The sequence below is a fragment of the Primulina tabacum genome, chromosome 17, assembly GCF_025594145.1.
Source record: "Primulina tabacum isolate GXHZ01 chromosome 17, ASM2559414v2, whole genome shotgun sequence".
NCBI classification, from domain to species: domain Eukaryota; kingdom Viridiplantae; phylum Streptophyta; class Magnoliopsida; order Lamiales; family Gesneriaceae; genus Primulina; species Primulina tabacum.
The window spans coordinates 24,622,211-24,638,157 of NC_134566.1; the positions used below are offsets into that span (position 1 = coordinate 24,622,211).

A 15,947-nucleotide genomic window follows, 5' to 3' on the forward strand; every position below is an offset into this window, starting at 1 on the left:
TGGAGGGAGAAGAACGTTGATGGTGAGGGTGAAGAAAAAAAAAAACAGGTATGTTAATTCTGAGTTTAATAATTTTTTTAAAACAAAGTCTTAATGTATCATTTAGTTGCATTGTAGAGTTAGAATTCAATATATTTGACAGTAGAGAACTTTAATAAAAAAATATGAAATGATAATTGATTTATAAAATGAAATTGTGACCTGAGATAACTAGGGCCACAATTGAGTCGAGTCAAGTATCATACTACTCGAGCTCGACTCGAATTTTTTTTTAAAATACTCGAGCTCGAGTTTGATTCGATTCGAGTATTAATTTTTAAACTCAAACTTAACACGATAACGTATCGAAAAACTCGATATCGAAAAACTCGATTTTCATTTTATTTTAATTTTAAATAAATAATTAACACACACACACACACACATATATATATATATATATATATATATATATATATATATTTGCTACTCGAACAATTCGATTTGATTAAAGGCTTGAGCTATTCGAACTAAACTCGAACCGAACTTGAGTTTAGACCGAACTCGAGTTCAAATTTTGACCGAGCTTGAGCCGAGCTAATCACAAATAGCTTGACTCATATGGGTCATAAGGATATCTATAGCCATGGATTGGACGAATATTTATAATTTAAAAGGTAAAATTAAATATTAAAAAGACTTATTTGTGTGCAGAACTGTCGGGGGGTTTGCGGAAGCCAACTCCGAATTATTATTCATTCTCAGCATAGACACAGAATAACGCTCGGAAAAGGAGACATGGAAGTGGAATTGGAGCCGAGGGTTAAGCCCTTGAGTTACAAAGTGAAGGCCATGTCCAGAGAATCTCCTGCGCAGAAGGCAGCTCACGTGCTCGACACTGACCTCCGCAATCATTGGTCCACCGCTACCAACACCAAGGAGTGGATCTTACTTGAGCTCGATGTAAGTGTACACGCTCATGCCACTTGTTTGCCCCTATTTCGCGTTTCAGGTTTTTTAGGGAGTTTGAAAAGGGGTGATATATCAAATGGCTTTTTGCTGTTCTGTTCTTGATCGTATTGGTTTGATAATGTGGATAAAAATTTACGAAGGGAAACAAATGGTCGCCAAATTTTCAGTTCAAACTCCACAATTCAGTAACAAACTTTTCGCTGTTCTGTTCTTGAACGTATTGGTTTTGATAATGTGGATTTCATTGGAAGTTTGTTGCTGAATTGTGGAGTTTGAACTGAAAATTTGGCGACCCTTTGTTTCTCTTTGTAAATTTTTTGAAGAATGTCGGGTGTGTACATTTTAAAGTGGTTCTGAAAGAGTATATTTTATATGTTTGTACAGTTAGTCGTGACTGGCATGGTCAAAGCTGCATGAACTTAAGGATATGCTTCCCATACAACCATTTTTTTGCCTTTGAATATGTGTTTGGGAAGGGGTTGTTACAATAGGAAAGCCACAATTTTATTTGGAAGTTATTAAGAAATTGAGTTTTCAAGTGTTTATCAGACACAATTTATCTGCGTTGAATGCTTTTGACTGTGCTGTGAAACCCAGTGAATTAGTGATGATGATGTACTTTTAATTTTAAGTTGGATTACCTTGTAGTTAACTTTAGTGTTGTTGGCATTTCTTATCTAGAATAACATCCTAAGATGAAAATACAAAACTTGAATTTGGCTCGAGCTCGAGTTTGAGCTTGTTTGAAATGTTAGTGTATGTTTACGAGCTATTCAAACCACCGTTCGAAAATATAGGCTTGAAAGGAGTTGCAAACTATCGAGCAAGATAATTTGGCCTCGAACATGGCTTGAAAAAGTTTGAGTTCAGATAGAATCTATAATTTTGAATATGAATAAATTTTTTTTCGGGCCGGCTCGATTAGTTTACACACCTAATGCTGTGATCCTCTAATCATAGGAACTTTCCCCCGTACAAATTTCCATTTGAGGTATTTTTCCATAGTTATTTTTAACTACTGCAGCATAGCATATGCAGCTGCTCTTCAATTTTCAAAATTGTGCATATAAGAAATACAAAAGTCATCCATCTTCAATTATGATATCCTATAGTCTTGTTCCTAATGGAAAAAGTTTCTATCATTTGTTGTAGGCACTAATTGATATTTTCCTTTCATTTTGTCATGGGTGTCTCAATGTTTGACATTGGACTTGAACATGCCTTAAATCATCTTAAAGGTCAATCCCTGATCTCCTTTTTAGTTGTTGTACAGCCTGCTATCAATTCATGAACGATATGTTTGTGCCTTTGATTTATAGTAAGGAAAATGGAAGTAAAAGAAATCAAGCAAAAAGAAATTATAGGAACCAAATTCTGCTGCAATTTTCCTTTTTTGATGGTATATAAGCATAAATCGTGTTAACGTTTTGAATACTATCATGCAAAACTGAATAAAATAGATTAGAATAACTGATAATTTTATCTCATTATCATATTTGCTCAAATGAATGTTTGCTTTACTGTTTTCCACACTAAAATTAAAGGTTTAAATGCTGTTTAAATTTTATGCTATAGGGTGTCACTAGGCTAGCTTGTGGGAGCTTACTTGTCAAACTGGGGCTTGGCATAGTGTTGTCCAGCAAAAGCTGGCAGGCTTGATTGATTTGTAGCTAGGTTAGGTAGCAAATATTGTGATTTAGCTTTTATTTCCTTGTCCGTTTATGCTAATTTAAAACACTCGTCGTATGAATTATGACTTATTGCAGCATTTTTTTCATTTTGGGTTTCGTGGTTTGGTAAACTATGTGAGGACGAATCCCTTTTTGGACATTTATGTGGTCTATCTGTTTGTTGGAAATTTATTTCCTGTCTTTGTTAATGTTGCGTACAATACATTTATAATCTAATGCTATCACTGGTTTTATTTCACTCCAGGTTCCGTGCTTGTTGTCACACACAAGGATTTATAACAAGTCTGTGTTGGAGTGGGAAATTTCAGTTGGATTGAGTTACAAGGTCAGGAGAACATGAGGTTTAACAGAAAATGCATTCAATTTTTTCCTTTCAGAGTTTTCTATAAAGAGCTTTCTTCCTCAAGGTTTTTTTTATTGTAATCCTTATATAAATGTGGTTCACCTTTGTAAAATTCGAATTATATATGTGCTTTTCATCTTCATCATCTTTTAATAACAATGCTTGTGCTAGGCAATATTTTCCATTTTTTCATTCTGACTTTCCAGACGTGGAGAATGGGAGTTTATGAGTGCATTTACTTTTGCTGTAAATTAATAGTGTGAAGGAGCAGGGCTTTTTATGAAACAGGGGTTTTTTATGAAAATAAATCCATATATATTACCTTAGTGCGCCTACTAAAGGGGCAATAGATTCTTAGGTCACTTTTACAGAAAAATGGGAGTCTAATGCAGTTCTAAGGTAAGACACTGCTTGTTGAGGTCGTTTCAGTTATGCATATATGGAATTTTAATTTTTCTGTTCTCTTTATTCTTTGGAAAGCAATAACAAATAAATCATGCAGAATTTCAGTTTCCCTTGCTCTCTTAACAATGAGCCCATAGTTTGATTTCCTGATATCTTATACAGCTGATTGCATTTGACAATTTCGATCGGTTCTTTTTTGTGCCTCGGTAATGAAAACCTCAGCAATATAGTGAAAGAATTCCTGTATAAATATTCCCTCAATATTTTCCTGATATCAACGATTGATTACAAATACTATAAAACTAAACCCAGGCTGGGGATGCAGTATCTTGGTTTGGATTGGAAATACGATCTAACAATTATGTGATAATCAAAAAATGTATTTCATCTAGGTTCTGGATTAGTTTTAGATGACATTCGTTCGTTTGAATCGAACACTAGGGACTGTGATTTTGATAAGTTGCATTGTTAAGAGTTGCTTCTTGAAATTATCTAATTTTCTTTAATTTCGGACCCTTGTGTATGTGTACATAACACAACGTAAATATTTCATAAAGAGATAGGTCCTAAGCTAGCCATAGAAGTACTATTTGGGATTAATAGGAAAATTAAAATAACTAACTATAGGCTCATATTTAAAAAATAATAAGACTTTTTGCTCATTGTCAAATAATTTGTTCAATTAGCTTTCACAGTTTCGCTCCATTTTGATATGTCAATTGGTCGCATGAATCTTTCTTACCTTGATTCTTGATGAGGCTTTGATTTTGATTCATGACTTAGAATGGGGTCGCATCACTTTGTCCATGGATGATAATGCAAAAGGCATCGAAAGCCATGAGTGGTAGAATGGGAGAGTAAGTGGTCACGCATTTGTTGGTTCCATGTGATATTAAAACAATAAACCTATCTTATGTACATTATACATAATCTAGACTGTAGAGTAATATTTTGGCTTGTTTGTTTTGTAGTTTTATCAAGAACCTTGTGATCCTAGAGTTTAATAAACTACTGTCTAAAAACGAAGTTGATTTTATTTGTTTTTATTTTTGTTTAATCTAGAGTTTGTTCATTTGTGACAGAAAGAAATTAAATTTTTTCATTTTATTACTGTATTTATAGTTTTACCGAATGATGTTTTAGATATATTGTATCTTGAATTACATTTTCAGCGCGTGGAAACTCAAATGACATGTATAAAAACTAATTTTCACCATTAATTAATTATACTATTAAAGAAGAGTTTTTGCGAATTATTCTTGCCTACTTGTCAATCCACCAACAAAGAAGAATTATCCTCGAGCTGACAAAAAATTAATCAGAAAGGAAAATATTTATAACAAATATAAAAAACGATTCCTCGAAATCCGCTTAATCAAAGCATAAAATTGTTCTTCCCTGTAAAAACATATCTTCTAATCGTTTGGGATATCACTTAAATAATCGTTTGGATATAACTTTTAAGTGTCTTCTAGATTCTCCAGCATTTCCCAAATTGAGAACTAGATGCTCATCCTTACTATCTTACACAAGATTGCTTAAAGAATGGGCCTTTTGTGGTTGTGTGGACATCTGCATCCTGGAATTGAATAGAAATGTATCATAATTATCCTTCCTCAATTTCATGCTTTATAAAGTTGCAATTGATTCTAACATGTTTCAATCTATCATGTTGAATTGGATTGCTAACTATATTGTTGGCAGACGTGCTTTCACTATATAAATTAGTAAAAAAACTGTAGATATTTGTACATCATTAAGTAGTTTTAGATGCTAGATTATTTCACAAATCCCTTGTCCTATCACCCGATTCTATGCTGAACACTAGTCCGAGCTATAATAGTTTGTTTCTTGTTCCTCACAGTTATTAGGTTTGCCTTGTAACATTGTGCCAAAAACGAAATTGGGTTTACTATAGTATCTTCTATTTTCCCAACCCCACAAATCATCTGCAAAACCATCTGTATACCTTTCTCATTTTTGCTACAAGTTACGAGGTTGTCCCATACTCTGTGCAGTAACAGGAAGTGGGCCTAGTGGTTTCAACTCACTAGTCCACTCAACATTAGCAGAGCCCTCTATACCCTCTCTGCTAAAGCTCGAATCTTGGCAGGAAACAATGGAAGTATAAAGTAATAGGAATAGTAGAGTAAAAATAAAATATATAGAATTTAAGTTTAGCATTATTAGATGTAGCAAGACAATAACTAAGATAGGTCATTGGAGATAACGAGTTACTTGTAAGTGAGAGCTTTAAGTATCTAAGGTTGTTTTGCAAAATGACGAGGGGTTGATAGAGATGATTTACATAGAACACAAGCATGATGGTTGAAATGGAGGAGGATGTCAGATGTTCTTTGTGATCATTTGGTACCTCTAAAGCTTAAAGGGAAGTATTACAAAATGATTGTTAGATATGCTATGTTATATGGAGTTGACTGCCTGACTATGAATCGAGCGCACAAGCAAAAAATGAGAATTGCAGAGATGACAATATGAGAACACCAAAGAAGACTTAATTAGTAACATGAAACATGATAAAATTCATTCAACTATATATGAGGATATAGTAGGAGACTGGACACTGTGGCGCAGAAGAATACATACAGCCTATTGGGGTTGTGCTCATTGAAGAAAAGTTTAAAGAGACGCGTTTAAGATTGTATGTACATGTACTCAGGTAACCAATAATGCCCTAGTTAGGTGATGTGAGACCATGTCAAATACACATGTTAACTGAGAAAAAGGAACACCAAAGAAGACTTGACTAGCAACGATGAAACATGATAACATTCACTCAAATATACATGGAGCTATAGTAGGGGACTGGACACTGTGGCCTACGAAAATACATACAACCTACCCCATTTAGTGGGATAAAAGCTTTTTGTTTTTGTTGTTGTATTCCACCCTTATCTGGACTTCCCTTCAAATATAGTTTATGACATTCACATGCACTGTAGCGCTCTTACCCGAGCCACTACTAAACAGACAAATAAGCATGCAAAATTAAAACTTAATAACAAAAATTAAATAGTGGAAACCGAATAACTCAATCATCTTACAACCCAAACGAAAACAGAACAGTAATCTCAATCTAAAACGTTAATACAACCATATCGAAAACATAATCCTGCACGAGAATACGATAAACCTGATAAAACCTCAACTGGATCACCATCGAAAACCTAACTGCTCTTGCCACTGCCCGTGGCCGTCCGACTTGCCCCATGGAATGGGGTGCCCAAGATGAAAAAAGACGCGAGCGACAATCGCCCAATACGAGAATGTACGAGTATACAAACTGATATGATGTATGTGAATGCAATATGCTAGGATATCAAGGATCAAGTCAAGAATCTCATGCTCACTCTAGAGGCGCCTGAGTGTGTAGTCTCTGATCTGCCCTAGGCATGTTTTGACTCCCACACTCATCATCAAGACGTGGACCTACAATGTCCAGTGTCATCAGAGTCTGCGGGTCACGTCGGACACTGTAGCTCTCAATGCCCAACCGTCTACAATACAAAACATGATTGAGCGGCCCCAACAAACGAGGTACATATCAAAAGATATCAGGCCCAACATGATGTCATGCATAATATGACAAAGTTTTAAAACATGTATCATGCAACAGATAAATATGCAGCACATAAGTGTTTATACTACGCTTGGATATCTCGGTCAGTACATCATATACCTCACTAAAACAATCTGACAGAAAGCTTATTCGTCTGAACCTAGACAATACCAACATAATGAAACAACTCCTAATGATCCTTAAATCACTATTTAAGGCTTTAGGATTGTACATGCGTCAGTCATCAGCCCGCTGATGATGTCTCAATCTGCGTCCCGGTCCACCGACTCATCCTCAAGTCGACATTAGCTCTGAAATTTCCCGTCACTAAACTTGCCTAAAAACTAGCTAGAAAACCTAAAGTATATGGTTAGAACTCGAGAGAGAGTAGCTGTAGGAAGCAGTGTAGGAAACAAATGAGATCAGCTTCCATTTGTAGGCTACATCCGGACTAGTTCAGAAAATCCAAATCAATCTTATTTGCCACGTGTTAAAATCTCATTCGTCTAGTTGGATTTCTCGGGATAATGTAATTTGAAGTAGATCAGGTTGTCCATTTTAAATTCGGTGGATCCCAACAGGTTGATCCCAAATTATCAATTCCTTAATAATGCTTAATTAACAACCCTTTAACCATCTCTTAATTAGTACTTCATTCAAAATAAAGATTCGGGTGATTACATGCACTTAGTTATAGGGTGCTTAAATTGATTTACAACGTTCATTCGCACAGACAATCTTCAGTTGACAAAGAAACAAATAACTAAGTTTCCCACCTACCCTTGTCAATAGGAAGATTAACTTTTCTCGTCCTCGGTTTCCGATTTCGTTTCATGTGGTTTGCCAACTGCTTTGGATCCTTATTTCCAGCTTCTTTCAATAAATAAAGAATGTACTTTTATTGACGGTCGATTCCTAGCAATTCCATTCAAAGACTGAGACAAGATGTTAAGTGCACCCAAATCCTATCTCCGCAACTCCCTTGGGTAACCCTGGAGTTGTATGATTTCAATAACATCATCTCCGGTAATTATATATCGTCTACATATGCTACAAGGATAGCCATTTTGCGTTCTTTCGCTTGCTTTATGAAATTGTGTGATTTACTTGTCCTAATTGATATTCAGATAAATTGATCAAGAAAGTACAAAACATCTTAAACCAAACTCGTGTAGATTGTTTCAGGCCATAAAAGATTTCTTCAACTTACACACTGTCTTCATTTTTATAGACTTAGTTTTGGAAAGATCCTCACTTATACTAGATATAATTTTTCATCTTTCAACATCGCCATGGGATTGCATTTTACTGTGAAATCCCATATGGTATGTCACTGTGTTCATTGAAATGGTTTAGAGGATTTACACAAATGTATGGAACAATTCATTACAATTATATGAAAATATTTCTTTCTTGACGGAGAGATGCGGGTATAAAACTTTCAAGTAAGAAAAATTTGGATGTTCTAATTGTTGGTGCCATAACGTGATATCAGAATCAGATTCAACTGCCATGAACATTTTATATTGTGGCACAAATCTAGTAATGTAGGTCCCTAAGATGTATGAACCATCTATTTCCTCAGCACTGCCAATCATCTTCCACAAAAATTGGCCTAGAAATTCACCATGAGATGGGAAAATATCTCGCGATATAAATTAGCTCCTTTGCTAATTTCTTATAGACACTAATCGTAAGATAATTTTGGCACATACAAAACTGATTTTAATTATATCGGGTTAGCAAACCGCTTCCTTTCCGGCAACTAGACTACTTTTTCCTTCTCGTTCGATCATGTGTCATATTTTTGAAATACATCCAAGGAGCCAAATAGAGTCCCGTGTATCCACAATCCAATGTTTTCCTTCACAAGATTTATTATAAAAGGGATTTGCGCATGTTACCTGCTTGTACCGTCGCTGCAGTTGAAGTTTTTGAGTTTTGACCTCAAGATGTTGTCTCAATCATTTTATCATTGAGAAGTTGAATAAAATTCAACCTGCTTGGGGAAATGGAAAATTAGGCCTAACATCTTTTCCCGGTTCAGATTATGCTACTTGCGTCATGTTACACTGCTGCCCTCTCTGTTTTTTCCATTTCCAGCCAAATGGCTTACGATGGAGCTCCCAACATGTCTCTCGGGTATGATCCATTTTTTACAAAAATCACGGAAGATATTTTTCCTTGAATTGCGAGCTGCGAACACCATCTTTGCAAGAGAAGAATTTCTCGTATGTAAGGAATTTAATTCAGGAGTGTGATGGATTTATCAACATTCGGTTCCTTCATATGTTCTCAGCTTTTCTAATGAAAATTAAAGTGGTTGAGATGGCTTCATACCACACAGTCTCCCACATGCTTCATCCAAATCTAATCAACCCCCTGTAGATTTTTTAAAATGCGCTCTTTCTTACCATTTTTGGTATTTTTAGAATCTGCTGCACAACTCCATCCTATCTCGTAAAAAGGGGATCCATTCCTTGCCAGAATTCAGTAATACTCTGTCATAGTTTTGCTTCCTTGCCTAGTGTATTGGGATTTTTTTCTGTTTTCTAAACATTGACCGGGACATATTTTAAAAATCAGAATAAATCTCTTGGATAGTTACCCAATATCCTTGTCTGTCTTGCAAAACAAATAAGTTTATCCAATGTCTGGCTCCATGGAATTGACGAGCCATGCCTTGACAATCTAGTTTTCTCTTCTAAACTACCAAAAGAGGGCCTGTCTATAGTGATGTGGCTTTTTTCATTTAGCTCGTATTATGTAGTTTGCTGAGGGATAAAAACAAATCTTCATATCCTATGAGATTTCAAGCATTTTCCAGATCCAACATGCTTCAACTCAGCCAAACTGTACTTTGTGAAATCTTCTGCATGAAGAATCTTTTTTAGTAAATCGGTTTCTGCTAAACTAGATCAGTTTTTATTCGATCTTGCTCCTAGAGTTCCCCATTTGACTCTTTTGTTTGTGCAGGATATTATCAGGTTTAGTTATGTTAGAGTAGGTGCTTGCATGTTTGATGGTTTAAGTTTCCGATTTTTGGATGTTCATCCTTCTGTCCCTTTTCCATGAGCATATGAGAAATCAAAGCTTAGATAATTCTGTTTAGTTACAACCTATTCAGCTGTTCTGTCTGAAGTATATTACTTTTCTAGGCTCTTTCCTAATTTATCATAATCTAGTTAATGCTCCTAATGTAGATTCTTATTTACTTACTACTTTCATTTTCAAATTTTCACAGCCTGTGTCATCTTAAGCTTCTGTATTTTCCTCCTACAGTGTTGCTAAGGTGCAAGGGTTGGATGTCTTTTCCTTGATTACTCATAGCATTATGTGATTTGTGTTTGGTTTCTGCTATAATGTTATTTGTCTTGTAATATTGTTATTTGAATAGTTATACTTTTATAAATGTGGTGGTTATCTCACTTTTTTATTTTGCTATCCTTATATGTCCTGTCAACATATTTTACGACAGCCAGAGGCTTTTGTAAAAGTTCGTCCCCGCTGTGAAGCACCTCGGCGTGACATGATGTACCCAATGAACTATACCCCATGCCGTTATGTGCGATTATCATGTATGCGTGGAAACCCCATAGCTATTTTTTTCATTCAGGTAAAAGCTCTCTTGAGCTATCACATGCTACTGCTACCAATATTTATTAATTTTAAGCTGAACATCTGTGTCTTATTTGCTTTTCTTGGTAAATTAGATTACCTTTTGTCCATCTGAACATTAGGGATGAATGTCATAGTGTTTATCACATACTAAGCCATCGACTATGAAATAAAGCAGCCAAATGTATGCCATATTTATTGCCCAAAATTTACCAAAATGAACTAATTTAACCGGATAACTATTGATCTGGACAAAAATGATTTTGAAAGAACCATTCTTTTTTTTCTTTGAACTCTGAATCTGAATACGAGGCCTTAGACACCAGACTAAAATGGAGGAACTGCACACTGTGAAACTAGATCTGGGCCGGGGCGATCAGAATACCATGATTCTTAGATTCATTGCTCATAGTCCAAATAAACCAAAAAATGATGAATGTCAAGGACTCCTGAATGTGCCAAGGCTTGGACTAACCCACATTTGTTTTCCATGGTATAAGACTATAAGTTAAGAGGAGAAAGACACACTATTTAGAGTTACAATGAAGAGATAAATAAAGGAAACTTGTCAAGGCCCGTATTTCGTATTCATAATTTTGCGGAATTATTAAAATTTTTCTAAATAAATAATTAAATGAATAAATAACTTGTCCAATTTATAAAATAAACATGTAAATAATTTTAACTTTAAAATAACAGCGGAAACAAATATTGTTTTCAACCAACAATTTAAAAATAATCCAACGTAAACATCAACTTAAAAATAATCCAACGTATTAAAACTGAGTTTGAATAATAAAAGGTGCATAAATTAAATCATGAAATCATGAGGTCCTCGGGTTTACTACTGCTGTCCCAAGATCGCTCACTGGTCTCCGCCCGCGGTCTCGACCTCATCAACACCTAGAACAATCAAGTCTAGTGAGTCTAAAGACTCAACATGTATATATCGTGAATAACAAGTAAATATATCATAAAATCGCATGCAACGTAAAAATAATGTATCGTAAAGCGTACGGTGAAAATAGCATCATGAATAATTATAACTACGTGCATATCTGAAAATCATACGTAAAAGCTTTGCTCAATAGAGCTCTGTCATGTCATATCATAATTTTCTGGTAGAGATAATGTTTCTAAGCAAGTGGCCCATAACATAACGTAAGCACCTGATCAGACTAAACCACAGTATACTGGGCGGTAGAGATCAATCACAGCCCTTGGACTGGATGTCTGTACCCATACATAATCATAAACCGGTCGTAAGTCACCGGGCGGAGAGGTCCTCGGTTGCGCCTACCGACTTCCAAACCCATAAGCATAAGGTGGCCACAAGACATATAGCATATATCTCAAAAATTAACATTTTATATTTTTATGCACGTAATATAATTATAACCTTATTTTTGCCGGATGAGTTGGATCGCTCCCAGGCTTGCTGCGACTTACTACTAATATGTGACACGTGCAATAAATCTTAACTTGACAAAAAAAACTTAACAATAGAACCAAAAACGAGACGATTAGAGCCAATAACTTGATTTTTAACCATGGGTTCGTACCAACCCGAACCAACATTAAACTGACGTTTAACCATGATTAAAATACCCCAAACATACTGAAAAATATGCATAATAACTGTAAAACACGAAAATAGGTGAAAGGAATCCAAAAACATAAAACACTCTTTCGAGAGTCATTTTGGCACCTTTCACCGTAAATTCTCGTACGACCTCTAAACTCGACCAAATCACGAACGGCCAAAAACACGACTTTCCTAACTCATTAAGGTATTGTCCAGTCCAAGGCCATGGGCTAAAAGCCAACCAAGAACTCAAACCAACCTCAAAACCGAAGATGAAAGTTGCTGTCAAAAAAAAAACCAGCAGTGGCAACTTGTGCGTTTGTGGTGTAAACTCTGAAATTTATTGACCAATGGCTTGAACTACCTCCCAAGAACTCTTACCAACATCCTAAGGCATGGCTTGAACCATGGCTAAGGGCTAAAAGCCAACCACAATCCAAACCACACCCCAAAACCGAAGACACACTAATACAGGAAATGGAAAATTCGAACTATGCACTTGTGTTGTTGTTTTAAAAATTTTGAGGGAACCATGAACCAAACCTTGAAAGGACACCTTGGTCACGTCCTAGACATGGTATGGAAGGGTTCTAACCGTGGCTACAGTCCATAGGACAGCCATGATTCGAACTTTCACCTTAAACCACCAAATGATAAAACCTTGGACTCAAATTCTGCACCTAAGGAAAAGTTGCTGTCACTACTTTGTTGGTGCGTGTATGGATGTAAACCAATGAACCAATAACACTCTAACACGCTATAATTCATGCCTAGTAGCAGCCATGTGTGCCTGGAACCGAGCAACTCCCTGTAAGCAACCAAAACACACCAAACCGTGATGTGGAAAAACAAGAGAGCCAAGAAATTTTGTGCAGATTTTTGCTTAAATGTTGCTGTTATTTTCGTGATGCTGCTTGATTCATGAACATATAATGCTTAAAATTATCTAATATGACTTGATTCAAGAGCAAAGAAACAATATATACATGCCTGGAAATTGTTTTGACACGAAAACAAACCAATACGACGAATACGAGCGACGGAGTCGGAGTTGTGTTTGCTTTGTTTCCTATTTTATTTCTCCTGCTATGCACGATTTTCAGCTGTGTTTCTTCTGATAATTTCGAGCATATTAGTGTAGATGATGTTAGGGATGAAGGTGAATGATATAAGAGGTGTTAAGGGGTCATAATATGCATTTAGGTGGGGAGTTACAAGTGCAAGAAGTTGAATAGTTTGAAATTCTCCTCCTTCCTTGTTGCCGATGGATTCTTGCATTTGTTTTTGTTGCATTACACGTGAGTTTGCTTGTAACTTGTTGAGGAAGGATTGAGGTTAATTATGGTGTTTGAATTACCCATAACTATGGAGCTTAAAGGTAGAAAGTGAATGCACCATAAAACCATTTAGTGTTAACTTTGAAAGAGATCTACTACAATTTTTGAATTGTCTTAACCAAATATTATTACTACTTCTTGCATGGTATAATAGTGTTTTAAATCTTGCATTTTAAATTCTTAAGGTTTAATACACTTATTATATATATTTTTAATGAATTACAATTTAATTTAGAATAGAACATTGCATGGCATGCTTGACTTAAAATTTATGTATTTAAATGTTATGTTTAAATTTCTTGACTATTTTATACCTAGCTTAATTCATCCTCCATTTATTTACATATTTTTTTTAAGCTTTAATTAAATATTAACCAAAAGAACTTATTTACCAACTTAACTCTAATTAATTTATTAAATTCCAAGGACATTCTTTTTCTTTAAATTAAATTATTCTTTGACTTAACTTAAATTTAGGAATGTCTTTCTTATTATTAATCTTATCTCTAATCTTCAAACTCCGGTCCGTCCTCGCGTATTTAACTGAAAAGATAAAATTAAACTTTTGCATTTAAAATAAATAGTTATGACTTGTCAAATATCAAAATGAATTAGACCCTTCATATATATATATATATAAATCATTTTTAAATTTAAATAGTAATAATTATGCATGGCTTATACGTAGTCTGATTTTCGGGTTGTTACAAAACTATTCTGCCAGAATAACTTATTGTAATTGATTATACCGTATCAGGTATCCGTAATTGATTTTGTACAATATTTTACAATAAATACAAAGTGATTTGAATATTTTCTACACTTCCCCTCAAGTTTGGCTGTAGATGTTGATGAGATCAAGTTTGCATGCAACAAAATCGTGAGCTTGTTCAGACAATCCTTCTGTAAGGAGATGAACCAGTTGGTGAGATTAGGAACATATAAAATAACGACGCTGCCTTCATCCACTCTCTTTAATGATATGACGGTCTACCTCTGCGTGTTTAGTCATATCATGATGAACAAGGTTGTGAACAATGCTGATAGCTGACTTATTACCGCATTACAGTAACATAATATCTTCAAACTGAGTTTTTAACTTTTTCATTACTCTTCTTATCCAAATGAGTTTACATACTCCATGAGCCATAGCTCGGTATTTTGCTTCAACACTATTTCTTGTAACCAATGATTGTTTTTTTCTGCGTTATGTCACTAAATTTCCCTATACTACCGTACGATTACCAGAAGTCGATTTTTTATAATTGATTCACCCGAACCAATCAGCATTAGTGTATACACTCACTCCTTGATCATTTTTCTTTGCAAAAAGTAAGTCTTTCCCAGGATTTTGTTTCAGGTATCCTAATTCGATTGGTGTGCTGCTGCCAGTTTCTTTCAACTGATCTAAAGTGTATTTTCTTTGGGAGACTGATTTTTTCTGTTTCTGGCAATCTCCACTCCCAGAAAATATCTCAAAGTTTCAAGGTCTTTTACATCAAATTCTCGCAACATCATATTCTTGATTTCCTCCACTTCTTTACTGTCATTCCCCGTGAAAATGATGCGATCAACATAAACTAAGAGTGGTGATTTTTTGACAAATAGTGTATGATCCACATGTCCCTGAATATAGCTAATATTTTTTAGTACCTTGGAAAATCGATCAAACCAAGCATGAAGAGACCGGTTTAGCCCATAAAGAGATTGGTTGAGCTTGCACACACTCTTACCACCTATATTATGTTGAAATCTAGGAGGTTGACTCATATAGACCTTTTCTTGAAGTTATCCATTGAAAAAGACATTTGTTTATATCTAGCTGATGCAACGGTCAATCAAGGTTAACTGCCAGTGACAGAAGAATCCCGACAGTGTTGAGTTTGGCGATGGGGGCAAAAGTTTCAGTGTAGTCAATCCCTTAGGTTTGAGTAAAACCTTTAGCCACCAGATGTGATTTATGCCTTTGAATGGAGCCATAGGCCTTGTCCTTGATCATAAACACCAATTTGCAATCAACAGTATTCTTCCCTTGTGGTAACTCTACCAAATTCCAGGTGTTATTTTTTTTAGGGCATGCATTTCTTCAATAACAGTAGCTTTCTACTTCTTCCATGATAGACTTGGGAATCAATTCACCAGGTAATTTTGAGGTGAAGGCACGAAATGTGGAGGGATTTAATAAAAGGTTGGAGATATTCAACGGAGTTGTCGCAGGAAGTGTAGGAGGCGATTATAACGGTACGGTGGCAATGCTGTCAAGCAGCTTGAAGGAGTAATCATCGACTAATCTGTTAGGTATTGGAGAGGAGATTGGGGGGAGGGAGGAAATAATGGCTGGAGCACACGGCGAAGGTGGAGGCGAATGCTCAGAGGAGGGTGGTTGGTCCAGCTGTAGCGGTGAGATGGCCTGTCATGGCACTCGGAGGACATGCTG

General features: G+C 35.5%; 1 protein-coding gene across 3 annotated transcripts in view; it reads left to right on the top strand.

Moving 5' to 3' along the window:
• Positions 1 to 679: 679 nt before the first annotated feature.
• Positions 680 to 15,947, top strand: part of LOC142531555 (uncharacterized) — a 48,770-nt gene continuing 33,502 nt past the window's right edge. For 2 of the 3 annotated variants that reach the window (XR_012816322.1, XM_075637732.1), the window contains exons 1-3: positions 680 to 942; positions 2,887 to 2,967; positions 10,449 to 10,586. Coding sequence is in view for 2 of the 3 variants with exons in the window: in XM_075637732.1 (XP_075493847.1) it covers positions 778 to 942; positions 2,887 to 2,967; positions 10,449 to 10,586 (384 nt within the window). In the remaining variant the exon portion in view is untranslated. Of the gene's footprint in view, positions 943 to 2,886; positions 2,984 to 10,448; positions 10,587 to 15,947 lie in introns of those variants that run through there. The other variant, XM_075637733.1, reaches the window with a different exon arrangement.